Source organism: Corapipo altera, unplaced genomic scaffold (genome assembly GCF_003945725.1).
Source record: "Corapipo altera isolate COAL_440 unplaced genomic scaffold, ASM394572v1 0, whole genome shotgun sequence".
NCBI classification, from domain to species: Eukaryota; Metazoa; Chordata; class Aves; order Passeriformes; family Pipridae; genus Corapipo; species Corapipo altera.
Window position 1 is genome coordinate 68,750,301 of NW_020884872.1, and position 22,526 is coordinate 68,772,826.

Below are 22,526 nucleotides of genomic sequence, written 5' to 3' on the forward strand. Positions count from 1 at the left end.
TAAAGTTATAACAAGAACAGTAATTTAAGGATATGCTTAAAGATCGTATTGAAAAGAATTTGTACATTGAAATCATGTAGAAAAACACATAGATTCTATAAAAATTACTGTCCTTGCATATGCAATAAACTTGCAAGACTAGTTGTTCATTAATATAGAATTAAAAAATATGCCTTTTAAATCACAAGATTGACTTCAGCAGGCATCAATGGCTGCTGGATTGGAGAAAATATGCACTCTGGTTTTGTAAAATATATCCCATAAACTATATTCAGCAGTTCCTTTTAACTTCAGCTCTGCCAAAATCCTCCTGAAGAAAAGTTGTAACATGAGGGGACATAATCTGTCCTTTATCAAAAGCAAAGCTGATAAACAAATCTACATGTGATAGGGTAACTAGCACTCCAAAAATTCAGAGAGCTTCAAAGCAGTTGATCCTTCATGCAGTTTGAAATAATTTGTGGCACAGAATACCATCACTCTCCAAAAATGTATAGTATATGGCATATATTACCAATATATTGAGATTCTGAGAAAATTAAAATTCCAGGGCAAACAAATTAAGAAAATTGAACAATTGGTCAAAAAGACAACAAACCTTGACTTTCAAACTCCTTCAGAAAATTTACCAAGTACAGTTCAACTTGGTGCTAAATTTAGTAATATGAAAAAATAAAAAAAAAAGTGAGATTATTGAGTTACATTGCACAGTGTGAAACACTTGGGCTGTTCGGGTTAATGTGTAGAACTTTATAGCTGTCCTATGGAGAAGATACTGCGCTGCCAAGGAATTTTGTTGCCCAGCTTCATCATGGTCCCATATGCACACATTAAGAGATCCCACAAACAGCACTTCGGGAACTCCTGCTTTATCTTGTTCATAAGCATTACTGAATGGTTTATATTCATCTGTAAAGCTTCAGAAGACTAAATAGTTAACAAAACAAATGTCTTATACTAGAAGGGGATTGTATTCATTACATGTAACTTGGGTTATGATTTTTTTTCAAATATTGACTCCTTTATTTGTTGTGTATTTGAATATTTTAGAATCATAAGGTCACCTCAGGAAAGAGCAATATTATTACTGCTCTTGCCAGAAAACACTAAAAATTATGTGTTTATGGTCGCATGGAGCCCATAAAATGAAAGAGGTATATCAAGATTCTACTTTACAAATATCTGAAAATACCTGGAACCTGTGCAGTGTGAGACCATTCAAGTGTTTCGTGTATCTCTACAGAAGTGGAGCAAAAGTCAACAAAAAATAAGCCTTATCTAAGTCAAGGCTGTGATGAACTACATTCCTCTGTCAGAGCACAGGAATAGGCACCTGTAAGAATTACAGACTGGGTCTTAGGTGCAGGGAACCAGAAGAGACATGTAGAAATCTGCTAATCTGCTTATCAGCGAAACAAAGATATTCTTTCAAGGTGCAGATGGAGATACTGGAAAACCATGGGACAGGCAGTAAGCAGAACATCTTGTGAGACCAGAAACTTGCACAAAAGGTGAAGGGACCAGGCTGGGTTGCATTTTCAAGCTTTGGCTGACAAGCAAGGGTTTCATATGTTTTTCAAGTGAGCCAATAGAACTGCAGTATAGCAAAGAAAAAAAAAAAAAACACAAAAAACCCCCCAGAAACAGAATTTTATTGAATTAACAACCTTGCAATGTGTACTTTGCAATATGTCAAAATTCTTGAGCAGGAGTAAGAAAAATGAGTTACAAATATCTTTGCCCACAGAAGTCTCACTGAAAGTTTGTGGCATTCTTATAAGGCATTTAGATGCTTTTGAAATTTCTTCCTAGGTAACATATGCCCAGCTAACAAAAATCAGACTCCAGTGATATGTCTAGTATCTCTCTGTTCTTTGAGTAAAATTCCAATTAAAAAAAGTTAGCTTGATATTGTAACAGACATATTTCCTTGGTAGTACCACGGTACCCCAGACTATCATATGATTTGACACACTTAGGGATCTATGATCCTTTTGGTAGTGCCACATTACCAGTTATCCTATAACCAGCAATCTGTTGAGTTCCATGAATGAAACCAATTTAGAGAAATGCAAAAAAATTTTTTAAAATGTCATGAACTTCATAGAAAGTTTAGGATGATGCACCTGAGATTTCATTTTATGACATTCTTGTGTGGTTATTTTCTGTAGGAGAGAGTGTCATCACCCTCAGGATTTTTCTTAAAATTGATCCAAGTATGGGATATTTTAAATCGTAGTAAAAATAGAAATAGAGTTTTCTTCCCTATCCAAGTTTTTGTTCAAAGTAAAGCTCTTGCAAAACTCCTGCCCAGTTTTGAATTATCTCAGAGCTAAGACTTTTACAGTGCAGCAAAGGGAAACCTCTTCTGAATTAGCTTGGAGTTCTCCCAAAATAAATCAGGACATTGAGGCCAATGTCTGCATTTGAAACATTTTTCTTTCAGGAAATAACTTCAGTAAAATCTCACCAGACTTTTGTATTATATTACTGGACTCTCCTTATCTGTGCTTTCTATGGATTCTGAAATTCTTTGGCATTTAGACTATCAATCCAGTGCTTCAAAAATTGGGTCTAGAATAGGTAACATTTTAGTGTCAAAAATTCAACAGCTCATTTATAAAATATATGCAGAGAAATTTTGTCTGGTCTTAATCTAATCTTTGTGATGAAGTAGTTAGTAATATGGTATATAAACTACTGTAAGTTTTGCAGTTACTATTTATTTTTCCTATTCAAGCAGCATAATGGTGACATTTCAGTAGTTACATAATGATAATTTTTCACTGTGGTAAAAGTCTTCACAGTTAGTCTGGGGACTCATTTACTTAAAGTAAAATGTGAAAAAATCTGCTGAACCTGCCAAGAAACAACAGAACATAACACTGCAGCTTGTATGTGTTTCATTCTGTATGATGTACATCACATATCAAGATCAAGAGAAAAGTACACAAAGCCAATAACTAGAAGAAAGAATACAAAGACTGCCTTTTACTAACATGCCTCACCAAAATCAGTGCCTGTACTGAGAGAAAGTGGAGCACCAAGTACTTGTGCAAATAAGGATCTAGACTCTCAAGAGTTCATCTCAAGCTGTACTTTCATCTGATGTACTATAAAGTTTGCCAAGATATTACAAATAACTGTAGATATAGATATATGGGAAAAGATCACGTTTGGGAGATTGAAAGATTATTCAACTAAAAAAGATTACCTCAGGAAGATAAAAATATTCCAAAGACCCTAGGGTTTTTTAAAATAAAAGTTGCAATAATATCATGTATCTATTATGCAAGAGGGCTATCAAGATAGCCCTCTGTTTTATATTTTGTATAGTATAGATCCTGTATTATCTTGATTTGTCCAAGCATGGTAAGAACTTAACAGTTTTAGACTTATCTTGGGGAACACATAATGCACTGAAGTTAAAAAAAATAAATCAAGGGGAAAGAAAAAAAAAAAGGAGAAAAAAAAATAAAGCTAAAAGAGAGAAACAGAATTAAAAAGCCTAAGTGGGAAACCCCCAGTATTCCAAGCAAGCGGAGACAAAATCAGTTCTTTCTGAAGTGAAGGCAAAAGTGCATTATACAAGTTCAGAAAATGCTTTTGAAACCAAATTTTCAGACATGACAAAGCCTGCATTTTGCATGTGAATGATAGACAGATAACTCTGAATTGGCCACTTCAGTGTTCTCATAGAAAACTTCAAGTAAAAGAATTTACCATGAATACAAACAAACAAAAAAGAAACAGCTAAAATAGTAAGAATTGATATATGTTAGAATGTACACATTCACAGTTTTTATCTCAGATCACCTCTTGTTTGCAATGTTTCCACTTGAATATAAAGGTCTTAAGAAGATGAATTTAAGTTGCATGAAATCGAATGGAGATATCTTAGTCAAAAAAAAGACTAGACCTTCTTGACGGGTGTTTTTCTTATTTGGAAATTACGTTGAAATGTTTGCAAATGCTAAGGAGTGCTCACACAAACAGTGGGACACACAGCATGTAATTCCAATGCAAATTAAAATAAATGTGTAAGAGCAGCATGTACGAGGTCGAAAACTACAAAATTAAGAAGAAAAATTTTGTTTATGTATCCAATTTAAAATTGGCAGCAATATACAAAAAAATAACCTTCTAGATACAGCATGGCGAATAAAAGCATTCCATTTTGCAAAGGAAGTATTTCATCTAAATTTGGGGTTACAGTTCAGAAACAAATCCCCCAAAAATCCAAAATTCTCCATGACAGTGAATGATTCCTTAGCTTGGGTGTAATACATTAGGAGCCTCCAGCAGCTTGCTAGGTGGGCTACTAAGGAACTTGTATAGCCTAACTGGCAGGTAAAGGTATTTTCCCCAGAGGAAGGTTGTCAAAATTAAGCTATCTTTGAAAAGTAATTCTAGTTTGATGAATTGACAAATATCAATTAAATTAAATCACTTATCACTTAGATTTCAAATGAAATTTCTATCACTTTGGCATTTTAAATTTTAAATTTAAACATATATTGGTTGGGTTCCAATTAGGTTGGTGTCTATTGTCTACCCAGGTTTTTTCTAGAAGGGCTAAACCATATATTGATCAGTTTATGCACATTGTCCCTCTAAGTGTTCTGCGGCCCATTTCCTCTTGTTGTTGTTTTGGTTTGTTTTTTTTTTAAGGGTGGCAATATCAAACAGGACTATGGAGAAGTGAGCAGGGTCAGACAGCAACTGGAAGAGTTTCTCACTTTTTTAAGTTTCTTTAGACAAACTATGAAAATACAAACTATAATCCTTCCAACATTTATCCTGGAATGTCTGGATATAGCCCAAGTACATATAAAGCTTTCTTTGCAAGAGATGCCTCTTAAACATGAAAATCTTGCAATTCTACATTATAATGCATTTTACTAGGAAGATTTTGCTTATAATTGTTATTTTTAAGTCTCTTACACTTCAAAATATACTTGTTTGAGGTACATAACTGGATGAACTAGCTGAAATCCTAGTCCCCTTGAATTAGGCTAGGAATTGTTTGTTTTCAGTTATTTGCCAGAGTTATGTCAATAGATCCTTTTATTTGGATTATTGTGGTTGATGGGGTTTTTCCAAAATATGTCATATCACAGGGAACTGAAATATTTGTGAATAGAATTATCACTGTTGATAATCATCTCACAGCAGGTTTTTTTCCCTCTTTCTTATAAATTCTCTCAGTGATGTTTTCCTGTTCTTTTTAATGACCATATCTTTTATAAATAAAGCTTACCAAATACCTTAACAAGGATAAATAGAATTATTGAATACTTTCAGTTATGGTACTTCACAAAAAGCAAATAACACTAAAAAATGTAATGTATATTAGAACTTGGAGTCAATAATGGTTAGGCTAAGTCTCTGCTTGATAAGTGAAATCCTGGGACAGGCTCAGGTTTTCACCTTCACCTGCTTCAGAACATCTATAGTGCATTTGTGTTTTGAAGTACTGTATGTTATAAAAGTAACTGCTACAGATTCCTCAGCCTGTCTCATTCCAGCAGAAGATATCTGAAGCAAGGAACAGGGAACATGCCTGAACTTCAAGGTTTTGGTAATAGTAGTCGTTGCTATTTAATGACCATCATACTCTTACAGCAAGAGAGATTTTTCTGAGCTCTAGGCCTCATTTTCCAACCTATGTGTTATACTTCTATGGTATTAGCAATATGTTTACAAGCTCTGGGAATGCAGAAGCTATTCTTTTCCTTCAAGAACGATGCCTAAGGCTGCTTTATCAAAGCAGCTTTTCTTCAAAAATTGAGATCAAACTGATTTGTTTAACAGAATGTATTTTAGATTTTTTAACTGAACTGTCTTCTTCCCATGCTAAAAAGGACATGCTAAAATCTCTAATCACTATTCTGTTTCCGTTTATGATTTAAAAAGCCACAGAAGAGTCTTCAAAAAGTAAGATTTCCAGGAGGAGCAAAATATTATGCAGCCAATATTATGCATATATGCAGTCAATATTATACAGTAATAATACATCTACTTCACAGTTCCTTTTTTTAATTTATTCTAGCAAGACAGGGGTTCAGCTATTTACAAATACCATGAATAGTTACAAATACCATGAATAGTTGAGTTTCTGAAAGTTGTTTTGATCACTCACATGACATTTATGTCTGTTTCTGACCTCTGAAAGATGAAATGTAGTTCAAATTCTGAAAGCTTTACGTAGATAACTAGCATTAATTATTAAAAATATAAGACTACATACTACATAAATTAGCAAGGGCTTAAGGACTCTTTGAATGCAGATAGATGATTATTCTTGTGCATTAAGTGATGATCTTAAATATAGCATTTAAATTCTACACAATTCCTTCAGCTTCCTAATTTCTGTATTTGCCATGGATATTCTTGGCATTTAGAAGTAAAAGAAAGAGCATAAACTACAGCAGATTATTATAGTAGAACACTTGATACTGTGGCTTTTAGCTTAGGCAGGTAGCAGGAACGTGTATTTCAGTTTATGAAATAAAAGGTGGTGGAAAAAAAAAACCCAGTATCATTGACAGAGCCTGAGTCCCGTTCAAAATTTTATCTATAAGACTCTTTCCTTCTCCAGGTTGAAAGCTTTTGCCAGTTTTATCAGGGAAGGAGGAGTGAAATCTGACCTTTATAATTTAGGCAATTAACTATCATCTAGAATTTAGGTATTTAAATATCTATGGTTCATGATCATCCATGGGGTTTGGTGAAGTAGGCTTGCAGCTCTTACGATTTTCTTCCAGAGAAACGGGGGATGTAGGAGGAAGACAAGAAGGAGTGGGAGTGGAGATTGTGCAGAGTGGATCTTGACTTAACACTAAGTTAAGACATTAGCAGAATATTATCTGGATCTGGGAGTTAGGAAACGTATCCAGTTTCCACATTATAGAGAAAGAAGTCTCTCAAATGAAGTACATAAATTTCTTATACAGTCAGAGGAAAAGACATCGATGTCTTTGAAGAGCTCCAGAGGGAGATCCCATCTGATTAAGTGCAGGCATTCAAGAGATTTAGACAATGAAAAGAAAAATGTGCCTCTTCACTCATTTTTCTCACTTCCAAAAAATTATACAAGGAGATTTATTTGTTGCTATGATCAGTGTCCTTATGTCATTTGGACAAGCTTTTTATAATTGAAATGCTGCAACTCATAAGCCCTTTCAAAATAAAGGAGACAAAACATTAAACCTGAACAATGTACATTTACTATAAATAATACCTGGAGACCAAGTATAATGATATTTCTGATTTCAATTGCATACTCAAACTTACTCCCACCTCCCTTTAACTTTGGCCGACGCAAAACTTAAAAAATATAATTTATTGTTTGTGTTACACTGTATCTTCAGTTACAGAGATCTTTTGTTTACTTCCTCATTCCCAATGATTTCTTTTTCCCCAGAGAAGATTTTCAATAATACACTTATCTGCTGCAATTTTGCAACATAAAATAATTGTTTTCTTTTATATGGCTATTTTTAACCCACTACACTTCTCCCTGTCTGACATTCAAAAAAGGACTAACTACATCCCTGTCTTGATCCCTGTCCTCTAGAGACAGGTGTCCAATGGAATTCACTGCACTCATTGAGGCTCTGTAAGGAGCAACCTGGAAGGGTTGACACCTGTTAAAGAAGCTGTTAAAAAAACCCTTTCCTGCTTGTGAAAAAATAAAACAGCATGTGGGGTGAGTGACACAAATCCTATAAAATCACTGAATAAGGTCTGGACAACCCACCACCTCCTTCATAATGTATTTTTCTTCAGTTACTCTTCATGCTGGAAAAAAAGTGTCATTTTTAAAATCAAGTGTCTCAGGGTAGGAAGTGAAAATTTATTGTCCTACTGCTTCTACAGAATTCACCTAATTACCCCATGATGATTACTTCAGAAAAGAATTGTTCTAAAATGTTTTACAGATTTAAGATTACCACCCTGACATTCTGAAGAATTAATGCCTCCTGCCTCACCCCTTTCACCACCGCCTGCTCCCCAACCCATTCCACACCTCTCACTGCTTTACATCATAGCCCAGTCCTCTCCTGTTCTTGCATTATCTCCAGCTTCCACTTCCCATTATTTTCTCCACATCTGCCCATGTCTCCTCTACTTCCCTTCCCCCAGAATGTCCCCAACCCCCCTCCATGATTCTGGCAAGGGACAACAGGTGCTTTACCTACAGATATCTTTCCACTGCCTGAAAAATTAGCACACATATGCTCAGCAGCAGCTGCTTAGAAACAATATGGGATGTTATGTCATCCTTACCTTATAGTGGGGCATCATTTGAGTCTCTTGTGTCTATACAGCCACAAATTTTGATTAAACTTTGATCTCTTTGATTTCTTGCCATCTTTCAAACTGGTATGATGGTATCTGAACTTTCAAAAGTCATGGGAGACATGTCACAGCAGCTGAGCAACACAAAGCCAGAACCATATGACTTTGTCCTCTTAAAACACCAAGAGACAAAAAAAGAGAAAATATAAAAAAAGTACTTAGAGTATAACTAGTATAACTACTTTACCTATCATCATCATGGCTAGGCTTCGCGAACGAAGATTTAAGTACCACTAAAATACAACAGAAGAGATTTGGAGGAAAATTTATATTTAGCATGTTAATTAAAACTATAAATTCCAATCATGAAAAGTTAGGAAAGGTCTGTTACAAAAACTAAATGAAATTACAAAACTAGAGCATCCTGAAGAAAAAATCAGGAAATTTATTTTAAAAAGGTATTTTAAAATGTTTTGATTGATGTGGAGTGATATGTTTCAGTTTTATTTATTAAGGAAGAATAGAAATTTGAGTATTATTTATTCTTATTTGTATTGAACTAAACAACAAAGGACCACAATCAAAATTGTTTCCCCACCATTAGGAGTGCTGTAATGTGATTCAAATTCATTCTTCAAAGCCTTGATTCTCTGTTCTATCAGTTTCTCCTGAGTGTCATGATGTCAAGATAGGAGGCTGATCCTCCACATCTGGATTTGATGCATTGCCAGGCTTCACTCTTGTGAATTAAAGGAACTGCAATTACAGCCTGACTTTGGCTTCTAGCATCCAGGATTTCCATTCTTCCTCCTTACCCATATTCTTCCCTTTCATTCCTCCATAATGGACTTTGAAGAAAAACCTTTTGTATCACCAGAAAGATAAAAGAGGAGACTGTACAAATCTGCCCATTCAGGTTCATTTTAATATATCAAACCAAGTAAGCAAATCTTAAATGTTTTCAGAAATGCTTAATTTTAGACGTTCCTCTCTTGAGCTGTCTAGAAGTTTGAAAAATTTTCTCTTGTTTGGAGTCTCCTTTTGAGTTTAAATTCAAACACAAATGCTTTCAGAGTCATGCACCTCTGACAGCCAGTGCTGCCCACCTTTGAGAATTTGGATAAGTTTTACATTGATAACTATCTGACACTGATAACTATCCATCCAGTTCCGATTATCCATAAAACTACTGAAATCAAGGCAATCTAATAATATCTCAAATTTGACATAATTTTATTCCTGAAGTCGAACAGAATTAGTCTTGACTAAGCACGACTTACTGACATCTGTCAGCTACGAGGGGCAGATTGACTATGTAAAAAATTACAGATTTAATTTTCAGAAATGTGTGTAGCTATTTAGAGGTGCAGTTAGCCAATTTTAAGTGCAATATTTGCATGGCAGTAACTGTAGCCTTGAACACAAAAGCAGGAACTTCCACCAATGTGTGCAACTGTACAAATATTTCTGAAAATATCTCCAGCAAGGGAGACTCCACAACCTCTCTGGGCTCTGTTCCAGTGCATGGTCATCTGCACGGTAAAGAAGTTCTTCCTTGTCTCCACGTGGAACCTCCTGTGCATCAGTTTCTGCCATGTCCTCTTGTCCTATTACTCAGCACCACTGAGGAGTGCCTGGCTCTGTATTCTTGACACCCTCACTTTAGATATTTATAGACATTGATGAGGTCCCCTCTCAGGCGTCTCTTTGCAAGTCTGAACAAGCCCAGCTCTCTCAGCCTTCCCTCACAAGAGAGATGCTCCAGTCCTTTGATCAACTTTGTAGCCCTCCTGGGCCTGCTCCAGGACCATCATGTCTCTCTTGTACTGAGGACACCAGAACTGGAAAATCTGATTGTGTTTTGATTACTTTTAAGCCTTGTCTACCTCTGCCTTGCTGTGCAGCCAAGGTATCAGCAGCGGGCTCCGCACGCCCAGCCACGGCATGGGGCAGGTCTGGCATATGGGGAAACTGAGGCAGGGCGCTATGAAAGAGTCACTTTATGGAGGGGCAAAGACAGCCCCGGCTGTGACAGTTCTCATACCACGCGAGAGGCTCCCGGGGCCGGCAGGAGGCAGGGCGAGCTCGGCGGCCCCTCACGGTCTAGGCACCCCGGCGACCCCTCGCCCCCGCCCCTGGGGTCGGACGGACTGAGCGCTCCCAAGGGCAGACGGGCGGCGGCTCCGGGGCGCAGCCTCGCCCGCTGGGGGAGCCGGTCCCCGCTGGCTGGGGCTGCTCTCCTCACACCGACCCTGCGACCGGACACCCCGGCACAGGGGCCCCGCGCGAGGCCCGCCCGGCTCCCCGCGCCCCCCCCATCGCGCCCCCCCCCTCCCGGAGGGCCGTGCTGCCCACCCGGGCCGCCAGGGGGCGCTCTCGGCCCACGCGGCGCCGCCCGCCAGGTGGCGCTGCCGCCCCGCGAGCCGCCGGCGGCCACCGCCCCCGCCCTCCCCTCGCGGCTCCGACCGACGCGGTGACGTCACAGCGGCGTGAGCGGAAAGGGGGAGGGGCGGGGAGGGATGAGTTGCGCGCGCACCTCAGGGCGCTGGCCCGAGCGCGTGCCCCGCCCCTCGCCATCCCCCGCGGCGGCGCGAGAACCCCTGGAGGGGGCGGGAGGGAGGCCTGGGACGTTTGGCGCGCGCGCGCCGCCATTTTTGGCCGGGAGGGCGGGAAGGCTCGGCCGCCTCCCCCCCTCAGCCGCCCTCACTCGGGGAGGTGCCGCCGCTCCCGCAGCCGCCCCCTCCTCCTTTCTCTCAACCTTCCCCCGCTCCCGGCACGGCGGGGCGGGCGCCGGGCACGGGGGCGCCGCGAGGGGGGCGCGTGTGCCCCGGAAGGTGCCCCGAGCCCTCCGCTCCCCGCCTGGGCCTCGCCCGGCGGGACGTGCCGGCCCCCTCCTTGCCGGCCCCCGCCTGTATGTTGTGCCCTTTAGCACAAGGGTGTGGACACGATCCGTGGTTGTTTTCTTTGTTGCTTTTGTTTTGTTTTGTGAAATAGTGCTACTCCCAAGAGAAGGATCGGGGAAAACGGCACTTTTTTGTGAAGTATGCTACTTTCAGTTTATTTGGAGAGATCTGGGAGAAATCTGGTGACCTGCAGATCATAATGCTAGCAAGTCCTTTTTAGACTGAAGAAAGCCTTTCTTTGTTCTTTTTCTGCTGTATGACATTTGGAGGAAAAAGCCTTTGTGCAGCCTTTCCTGGGATGGTGCTGCTGTGTTGTGTCCCAATCACGGGGAGGTTCCCTGCTGCTGCAAGAGCTGCTGTTGCAAAATCAAGTTTCTAACTCTTGATGTAGCATTAAGAGTGTGTCTGTCATAAGCCATGACACCTCTCATTTGGTGTGATGATATCCAGCTGTTATAAGACCTACAAGTCCGTGTTATTTTGAGGCAAGCACAAGAACTTTAGTGGAATTATATTGGTAATAATACTATAAAATGGTTTGAGTTGAAAGGGACCTTAGAGATCATTTAGTTCCAACCCAGTTACTCTGGGCTGGGACACCCTTCACTAGACCAGGTTGCTCAGAGCTCCATCCAACCTGGTCTTGAACACTTCCAGGGATGGGGCATCCACAACTGCTCTGGGCAGCTTGTTACGGTACCTCATCACCCTCACAGTAATAGGGGGAAACTTGGACAAGGCTCTTGTATACATTATACACGAGCTGTAAGTTTTCATAATTTTTTTTTTGTTATTTAACAGATAAGTGTAAATTGGCATGAGTCTAAGTAACGTGAGCAAATATTGAAATGTTTTAACAATTATAGTTGCATTTATTTAAGAGAAACAACTCATTACTTTTGTTACTCTAGAAGTTTCAAGAGTTTCAGGAATGGTTAGTAGAGTCATGAATTTTAAAAATGCATTCAAACATATCATTAAAAACTTTTATCACAGCAAATCCGTAGATGGCATCTAAATTGTTTTTGAATAATACTGAAGCCTAGTGGTTAAACCTGGATACTTGGGTGTCAGACTTCCAGTGGAGATCTGGGAATCATGCCTAATTACTTTTCTGAGCCTGGGATTAATGCCCTCTCTTCATTGTTAGCTTGATGAAAATTGGTTCAGGAGATAATTTAGAAGGTTTACATTATTTCAATTATTCTCTATTCTCTTGTTCTCTCTTTAATTCATATTCCATTCTTTGCCCCATCACCACCTATTTTTAGCCACTAAAAATATCATCCCTTCTTCCAGGCTTTCCCATGTTTGTCCTTAAGTACTCTTTAGTTCCAGAAGATGCCTTTTGCTTATTATTTTCTCTGTTAAATTCAGATTTCAGTTTCCAAGTGGATTGCTAACAATGTATTTTCTCAATAGTGCATTGCAAGAACATGGGCAGGGAATAATGTCAGCTTTGACAGAACTCCATGAATGCTTGTAAATTTTGGAAAGAATATCCTTTTTATCCTCTTCAGTGAGATTTGGGTTTTTGTTTGGTAGCTTGTCATAAATATGATGACAGCATTGCTGTCATTTTACCAGTTCCATATTTGTCAGTAGTGGTTTTCCAAGTTACATTTTTCTGTGTTATGCTGATACCAAAGCAGCAGGTTACTTGGGAAACAGTGAATAGCTGAAGTTCCAGAGTACTTGGAGACAATCTCTAGTACTAGTTTTCTTGGGAATTCTTTCAATGTATGTATTTAAGATTCCAGTAAATGAAAACAAAGATGTTGGTATTTTAAGGAAAAAAGTGTTAAGGTTATAGTTATCTGCATGGGGTTTTTAAACAAAAGTATTCTGGCACTTGGCGTTTCAACATAGGTTCTTTATTTCTAACTAGAAATTTGCCAGATATATTACTAGACCGCTGTCTTTATCCTTTACCATCCTAATCTTTAGTATCTACTCCAGAGTTCTTCAAGGAAGCACTGACACTGATATTTTTAGAAGAAATGACTCAGCTTGTATGTTGGATTGCCAGGGCAGCCCTGGCGCCAGCACGTGGGAATGGATTCACAGCACTCTTTAAGGTGCCCACAGGCAGAGCACCAACTGCTGTCCCAGTGCGCTCTGACAGCTGTGTGTGTGAAGGAAGCAGACAAATCCTTGCTTAATTCACCTGTTATATTAAATGAGGTTATTGCTTTACCGATAAATACTAAACAAAACCCCTGATGAGAGTGAAATAGGTCACCCGTGTGTGCTGTCCACAGACGTGCCCTGACGAGGGGAGGAGGGCACTCACGTTGGCTCCTCTTGCTCTGGGGGGGATAGTGCTTCCCCTGCTCCAGACTGGGGCACGCCACACAGCTTACTTTGTTCTGGGTCCAAGAGTAAGGCACAAGTGCTTCCTCTCCTGAGGCTCCAGTGCTTTATGCTGCAGATAAGCCTATCAGCAGCTTTTCCCTTAGCAATTTTAAAGGCTTGTCCCCAAAGTTTGCTTTAACCTTCACAGGGTTTATGGCTGGGATCTTCTGAGTGTTACATGGATCACAAAATCATTTTCAGTTATATCATCCTATTATTATCCCTTTTATCTGTTGTTACTGCTCTATAGTTCATGTTTCTTTTCACTACTGGTGTTCTCTTCCAAGTTTAGTGTTCTGACTTTGCTTCTTGCCAGGCCCATGTTCCTTGAGATCACAAACTCAACGAAGGCATGGTCACAACAGCCCAGACTGCCTTCAGTCTTAACCCCTTTAGTCAGCAAATCCACATTGGTGAGCACCAGGTCCAGTAACCCTTCTCATCGGGTCCTTATGTCCAATACCTGGCCCAGGACATTGCCCTCGATGTACTCCAGGAGTCTCCTGTATTTCTTATAGCCAGCTGTGTTGCTTTTCAGCAGATGTCCAGGTAGTTCAAGTCCTCCATCAGGATGAGAACTTGCGAGTGTGATGCTTTTTGTACCTGAATCAGGAGGCCTTGTCCTTGAGCTCCCTTGGTCAGACCCCTACCACCAGGTGTCTTTTTTTGGTCCTGTCCTTGGTTTTTACTCACAGGCTCTCAACCTGTTCATGGCTGTTTCTCAGAGGCAGCTTTTCACAATCTATCCCTTTAACACAGAGTGCAACACCTCCACCCCTCCTTCCCTTCATGTCTCTTCTGAAAAGTTTCTATCCTTTGATTGCAGTATTACAGTTTTGTCCCACCATATTTTCATGATAGGTCATAGTTTTTGATTGCACCACAGTTTCCAGTTCCACTTGCTTGTTTCCCATGCTGTAGCGTTGGTGTAGAGGCGCTTCAGCTGGGCTGTGGGCTGCATCACGTTTTGGGTGAGCCGTCGCTAATACCTTTGGGACAATTTACAAGTATTTCTCTGTTGTTTTCTCAAGTGCTAGTATTTCCTGGTGCTTCTCTGTCACTCAGAAGTACATCCCCTTCCCCTTAATAGGTATAAGGTGCATTAGGCCAAGGGTGAGCCTAAGGTCTTATGTAAGAAGACCTGAGCCCAGCTCTTATACATCCTGGATAGCTCTAACAGCAGTGTTTTCTGGTAACTAAGAAAACAGATTAAGCTGTATCCAATCTCAAATTGTGCAACTAACCACACTGGGAAGAAGGATCTCTAAGTTACCTGTTCTGGTCTGTAACTTTTTGTGGATTCCATGGCATGAGACCCCTCAGTCTCATGGAACCCATTCTGAAACCTAGCATTTAGTAGTCAGGAAGCACTGTCAGGAAATTCACTTCTATGAACGGGCAGAAGTTGGTTACATTTTCCAAGGGAGTCACAGAGTTAGTGGATTTTGAAGTTAGTAATTTTCTGTGAAGAAATTAAATGTGTCCTAATACCTATGTGTGTAAACTATTTTGTCATTCATGGTCACTAACTGTGATGTGCAGATACAACCGCTGTTGCTGATGGTGCCAAACTGAATGCAAATTGATGGCGTCAGGAACTGACTCCTGCTTGGAGCAGGTGTTTGGGATACAAGAAGTGCAGTTCACTTCCTCCACCTCACAAGGTGGAAATGGTCGAATAGATAAATGATAAGCTGGCATCTGCTCTGAAGCAGCTGAAGATGGGATAACCCAAGAGGATAACTCGTGCTGAAATAGGAGCAGATGTCAATTAAGACAGCCTGTCTGGCCATTCGGGTTCTGGTTCTGTACCATGTGTCACCAGTACAGTCTTGTCAAACAGCCTGTTTGTGAAATTTGGTGTTGCTTGACATCATTATTTGTTAGAAGGTGGAGATGCTGTAGGCATTATGAATCAGGAAAATTTAATCATTGGAGCAATCCTAAATTACACTTTGATGTTAAAACCAACTAGATGCTGGTTTAAGTTGGTTTAGATGGGAGGGGTTTGTGGCATTTTTTGGTGTTTGATTTTGGTGTTTGGTTTTTTGGTTTTGTTTTGGTTTGTTTTTTAAATGAGAAGTCCAATACAAAACTATTTGCTTTTACTAGAAACAAAGTGAAACTGCAACAGGGTTTTCATACAAGGCTGTCTGGGCTACTACACATTAAAACTTCTGCAGTAGTGTGCAACTATTTTCCAAAACCTTTTTGCCCCACACCTTTGCTTCAACTAAAGTCCTCTCTTTTCCCCTTCCAATTTCTCTCTCTTGTCTTGGGTGAAGCACCATGCTGATACAGCTCATGGCTTTCAGTCCTAAGAACTAGCTCAGGTTTCTTCATCTGCTAAATATTTCCATAAACTAGTATTTGGAAGACTCCATTGATACAAGGGCTCCTGTCCTGTCCTGCCTAGCTCAGAGCAATTATCCTAGAACTGATGCAGGAACTCTTGAAAAAAAGACAGGACTTCAGGTTTTTGTTTTCTTTTAAACAAGGGACATTATCACTATGCAACACCAACATGTTGATTGCAAATTAAAAGCCAAATTTATGATATCACTATCTGAAAGATTAAAAGCTATTATAAAAAGTAATGTGGTCTGTTTCTGAGCTACCTTGACTTTGCCTTTGAAAAGTCAAAAAGTCAAATATATAAAATGTATTAAGGGTTGTGTTACATTATATTTTCATGGTACCACCTCTTTGAGTTCTTTCCTCTCCCATGTTGTGTGCCTCTTAATCATTAAAAAACCCAAGCATGTGTTATTATTGTTCTATATCTTGAAGTTAGCATTTCCACAGTATTTTTCTATATTGTACTCTTTATCATTCAAAGACATAGTGGTGTACTTAAAAACAGACACATAAAATTATAGAAATGCACAGTTGAGCTTAGTGAAAGAAAGTGAAGGCATGTGTGTAAAGGGAAATTGAGAAAAGCCAGAAATAACCTTAAGTTCTAAAATCACTTTAATTTGCCCTAGAGCATCAAACACAGAGAAGGTTTCACCACGTTCATACAGATATGGTTTGTGTCACTTCTGAAAACCTGTCTGAAGAAATCAGTAGCTTGAGGCAGCATGCCCTCAGGCGGGAAAGTGACTGAACAGGAAGTAAAAACAGAGCTCCATACACAGATGTATTTAAGAACAGTAAATAAAATAGGTCTGGGGGTAAAGGATTCATCCTGAAAATGGTCTTTCCTTTAAAACTGCTTAACACATAACTTTATATTAGTATTTCTGTAGCTTTTCTTTCAGAAAACTGCTGAGGTCCTAACAGCCCATCTTAGGTGAACATTTTGGGGATCAGAAGGATCCAGAATGCTCTGAATTTTATGTGATGTCCCTGAAGAGCTTTCGTTTTCCAGCAGCCTAGCTATGTGCATGGCTTTGCCTGCTGACTTGAGAGATTGAAGAGACTTTCTTGATAATTTCAGATATACAGCAATACAGTTCTTAGAAGTGGAAAGGTTGTTGACTGCTGAGTTTACTTACCTGCTTTCCAGGATGAAGGTGCCACAAATTAGTTGTCTGTCTAACAGTTCTGTAAGTATTTAAGGAACACTATGGTGGGATATGAAGGAAAATTCCCTTTGAAATATTTTATCTTCGAGACAGAAGGCACACATTAATCTATTTTGAGAATAAGAGTCCTTTGTATTCTAAATACTTTTTTTTTTTTTTAAGGATTTTGTACAGGGAATTAATCTGGCTTCCTCCCCCAGTCCCTGTAGGCAAAGCTCCCAGTGCCTGAGAGACCTTCTTTTACACAGAGGTTCTTTTGAAAACAGAGGAGCCCCGTCAGTGCAGCAAGAGCAGAATATGATATTTGGTCTCTGAAATTGTTCCACATAATCATTATTTGCTAGTCTAGGATGTACATCTGAGAGAATTTTTATCTGAGCAGATTTAATAAAGAGGAGGGTTAAATAGCGCTGATATTTTTTATTTGGAGGTTACTGATTTATCACTCAGAGTGGTACAATACATTAATTATCAGAACAATTGGACCTATTGAAGGTTCTGAAGTGAAAGCCATAAATTATCAGATAAATTTAGATTTGTGTAATTTTCTCATAGCCCTTCACGTGGGAAGCCTTTCTGCTTCCAGTATAGGATGAGGTCTGGCAGTGAGGTTAACCCTGACCCCTGAGTGTTCTATATGGACTTGTTCAATGCTGCTGCATTCTTTCAGTTTAAATTTAGATTTGCTGGCAGCTATTATGCCTTTTGCAATCAACTTCATGAGCAAAACATTGAAACAAATATGCCTTTTATCACAGATGTTTTTGCTGAATAAGATTAGTGAAGAACACTTGAAAACTGAAAAACAGGGTGCAGAAGCCTTTGATCCAAAAGGCACAAACATTCAAATGACTGGAATGTATTTTCTTCTCCATGTAAGAAAAGAGCAATTAAGTATTTGGATGATTGAGCACAATCTTGCACCCTGTTTTATCTCTAATTTGTTATTGGTGGTAATGAAATTTCAGCTATGCAAGTGAATACAGAATAAGTATACATATGAATGTGTACACATAACAAAATCCTTAAGCTTGCCGTTCTGAAATAGACTGTGGTTGCTGTAAGAAGTCGCAACCTACAACTAAGTTTTAGGTCTGGCTGATTGCTAAATGTGTTTTAGTAAATCTTAAACAGTTGGGATAGTTCTATACAGTAGCTATCTGAAGCACAATAACTACTTGTGTAACTGCTTTAAGGAAGTGTGTATCACTTAATTTTATATTTCCCACTGACAGTGATGTTTCTGGGGGGTTTTCTTTGGTTTGTTTTGGAGTTTTTTATGTAATCTAACCTGAATATATGGGACTTGAGAAATCCATGTGGCAAAGGAGTTCACTTTCAAGGCCAATATGTCATTCTCTGGCTAATGTATGCCATGATCTTCATAGACAATATTGCTCTACCTTGAAACATTTTTTGTTGAGGAATTCTCCGGGCTCACTTTCTACTACTGCTCATCTAAGACAGAACAAGAGGAAATGGTCTCAAATTGCACCATGGGAGTTTTAGATGGGATATTAGGAAAAATTTCTTCATCAAAAGGGTCATCAAGCAGTGGAACAGGCTGCCCAGGGAAATGGTGAAGTCTCCATCCCTGGAGGTATTTAAGATATGGCAATGAGGGATGTGGTTTAGTGGTGGATTTGGCAGTGCTGAATTTGGCAGCACATTAACGGTTGGACTTGATCTTAAAGGTTGGACAGTGATCTTAAAGGTCTTTTCCAAACTGAATGATTCCGTGATTCTAACGTAGCATATAAAAAGTGTTTCTGTAATGCACTTCTGTCTCTATGCTTTTCAGGTTCCTCAAAAGGTAACAGCATTCCTATGTGTTGCTGAATGGATATGGCTCCAACAAAGAAAGGAGACCTTGAGAATATGTGGAAAGGAGTGTTCTCCCTGTAAACCTTTTAGGGGAAAAAACAATGAATAAAGCAGGTCATGATTCTTAGATAATTTAGAGTGAGATTTTTTTCCTTCTGAAGGGCAAGACACAAAAGCTTCCAAAGATGCCCTGACCTACTGCCTCTGCAGTTGCTATGGGCAGGAAACACTGATACTCAGATCTTCTGAGCACTTTGATAGTGTCCAACCTAGTTACTGGGGCTGAACACTGGGGAGCTGTGTTTGTCATGAATGGATTAGGCAGAATTTATTCACTGGTCAGATGTCCTACTGTGCAGGCTGTATATTTTTGAATGTAAGTAGCATCATGTTTTTGCCGTTTAGCAGGAATTTCAGGCAACCTTTGAAATATGTAGCCAATCAGCATTTATTCCAAATGGTGCTTTTGTGCCAAATTTCCAATTAGTGAATGGCATTTGTTAACTAGGCCCATTTGGCTTTATCTTCAAGGATAATGAAATTCTATCTTTTTCCTCATCCCCTTAATAGACACAATATAGAGTCTTACTGAACTAAAAAAAAAAAAAAAAGGCAGAACGGAATGGAGAATGCTAGGAGATTTATAGTTTGAGGAAACTGCTTAGGACTTGTATTTTTAAGAAATTACTGTGGTTTTAGTTCTGTTACATTAAAACAAGAAATTTATAAAAATAAGGGGATTTGGCTCATACAGATGTTTGGAAGAATATTAGTGAATGCTGGAGATATTGTTCCAGTAGGTAAATATTTGTTAAGATAAAGGTAAAGTGTGCTTCCCTATGCATGGAGCTGTATTTTTTATTGTAATGCAATATCATTTGTACTGTTACATGCATTTGGAGTGTCTTAAATATTTTGAAGTCTTTCTTAAAAGTCTTCATGAATTTTCATCTTTGTATTTTCTATGGAAAATGCTAAACTATAGACACCTCTCCAACAGCCCCCAAAATACTCTTTTTTGTTGTGGAACAGAAAACGGACTGTTTGTGTGTGAGGAAGTTGCTCCTGTTTCTTGTTGAACTCAAAAATCCAAACTTCTAATGTAACCTCCAGTGTTTGTCACCTGGCAAGTACAATTTTTGACTAGCTCACAGAAATCAAAGACACTTTACCCATTTCTCTGTGTGATTGTTGCTTCAGAGTTTTTTACCACTGATAAGTAAGAAAGCACATTCTTACAGCTCCTTTTTCATTTAACCATGTTGAGAAATGCAACATTCATATTAGATTATCACAGACTTTATACATTCATTGCTGGCAGAGTTCCATGTTTGGTCCTTGTTGAGTCATTTTTTGAGCATTGGAAAGATCAGTGTGTGAGGAAGCATAACCACAGGAAAATGCAGAATCTTTACTTTGTTTACAAATGAATGTCGTAGACATATATCAGCATGCACGTTTCCTATGTAAGACCATCTCACTCAGAATGGATTCAATGTGAAGAGGGTCTTTTGATACTCATTTTCTGTGGAATGTCCTGTATTTTAATTCCAAATGGTTGGGAAGACAATGGGAAGCAATCAAAGTATTTCTTTAAAAAAATTTAATAGCTACAGAGTTGAAATACAGCTTAGCACTTATAACAACATTTCAGGAAAAATACTCACTGGTTGTAAAAAATTGGGACATTCCAAATAAAGATTTGGAAAACTAAAAATTGGATAATTAATTTTCCGTGCTTTTAAACAATCCCTACTAAGGTAATTCTAGCCCCTCTGAAGGGAACATGCACCTGTTTGTAATATGAGACTCAGTGTCTCATGATCTGGGGCCTTACTCTTAGTTTCTGTGGTGAAGACAAGCAGTTCCATCGGTAATAGTATTATGTCACTGTAATACTGGAGTGAACCTCCTGGATTGTATTTGTAAAGGGTTTTTTCTATAACAGTGAACAAATTAAAAGTATCTTTCTGTCCCACTTGCGAAACCTTTATAAGGAAACAAATCACCATAAAGATTTATCAGATAAGAATAATAACCTAGCTCCCCTAGGATTTGAGGAGTGTTGTTATGATGCTTTTAGGATTATGGCAGGATGCAAATGCATTATTACTGTTTGTGTCCTCATGCTCACTATGGAATTATCCTCTATGCAAAGATATGTATTGTTTGTGAAAGTAAGGAAGGTGACAGAGATGAAATATCTTCAGGACAGAGACTAATCTGGGGAGTAGTAGCTGCCTGTGATGACAGGGAGGTTAGTGTGACTGTTTTTTCCTAGTGGATCATTAGAAGGGATGTAAATAAGGAAAACAAGGCATAATGCAGCAATGTGCACAGGGACTGCCATGGAAAGATGCTTAAGGACAGTCACTGGAAAGGACTTTGAGGAATATGAAAAGTACTTTTGACAATTACACTATAACGGATTAAAGTTTTTGTAATACAGTGAAGCAGTTCAGATAAAAGGGGAAGATGAATCCAAGTGAAAGAGTGACCAGTAAAGCATTCCCACCATGGGGGCAGAAAAAAGCTGCAAGATTTGACAAGTCTGGAATTATACTAAGGAATATAATATAGTACACATGATGGCCTTCAATGTTCTGATTCTTACTGACAACAAGCAATCAGCAGAGAGATGCTAAAATAGTGGCTTAAGGAAGAGATGTTAAAGTTACTTTAGTTTTGATCTTGATTGTGCTTAGCTTGAGCTAGCAGTGGGTCACCCAAAATGAAGTGTTAGAAAGTCATTCAGATACAGAGAAGTGGAGTGTGATCATTTGAGTATTAAGAACAGCAATGAATATATGTCATCGAGATTGAAGTGATAATTGAAGCTTTCTAAATGGCAAAAAGTTACTTAAGGACAGGGAAAGAACTGGTAATCTTTTTCCTTGGGGACTGGAAGAGAAAATGAGAGTCTTCAAGTTATAAACAGCTTGAATGTTTTAAGACTTCACGTATGTTTGATTTTTTTTAGGCCCAACCAGAAAAAGAATCTAAATGGACAGACTCTATGTCATGGCTTATGAAGAAACTGGAACAGTTGAACTTAGATATTGAAGAAGCTCTGAGTGGTGGCTCTTCTCCCTCCAGTACTCCTTCTTCTAAAAGGCACAAGCAACTGGTAAGAATATGTGCGTGTCATATATGTTCTCTACCATTTACCTGTAATGCTCCTCCAAACCATAGTTTTCAGATCTAGTTGTGTTTCTGAATAGGCTGAGAAGTTCAGGCTTAAGGGTGGTACTTTTTTCATTAAATAATAATGAAATCTCTAATTTCATTAGACAACTAATGGCCAAATGATCAGAAATGTGATGGGGTGAAACTTCTAAGTTTTCTGTCAGTATGGCTTAAAGTCTTTAAACTTTTTTTTTTTTTGAGGAATATTTGCATTTGATAGTTTTTTCAGAATACTGTTGAAGTCCCAGTGCTAGCCTATTAATACTTATTATTTTTGTATTTATTTACAGATATAACAGCCGGTGGGACACTATGTATCTTAATTAAGAGTTGAATTAGTATTTTTCTTTATTTATTTTATCTGAATATTTGGTTTAGATCTTCATTCCTCTATTTAAGAATATTTTGTGATGACAGGTGTCAT

The 22,526-nt window shown here is 38.8% G+C and overlaps 1 protein-coding gene across 3 annotated transcripts in view; it reads left to right on the forward strand.

The window, feature by feature from the left end:
* Positions 1–22,526, forward strand: part of STARD13 (StAR related lipid transfer domain containing 13) — a 294,079-nt gene that overhangs the window by 49,849 nt on the left and 221,704 nt on the right. For 2 of the 3 annotated variants that reach the window (XM_027651028.1, XM_027651021.1), the window contains exon 3: positions 21,897–22,043. In XM_027651028.1, coding sequence (XP_027506829.1) covers positions 21,897–22,043 — 147 coding nt within the window. Of the gene's footprint in view, positions 1–11,154; positions 11,346–21,896; positions 22,044–22,526 lie in introns of those variants that run through there. The other variant, XM_027651039.1, reaches the window with a different exon arrangement.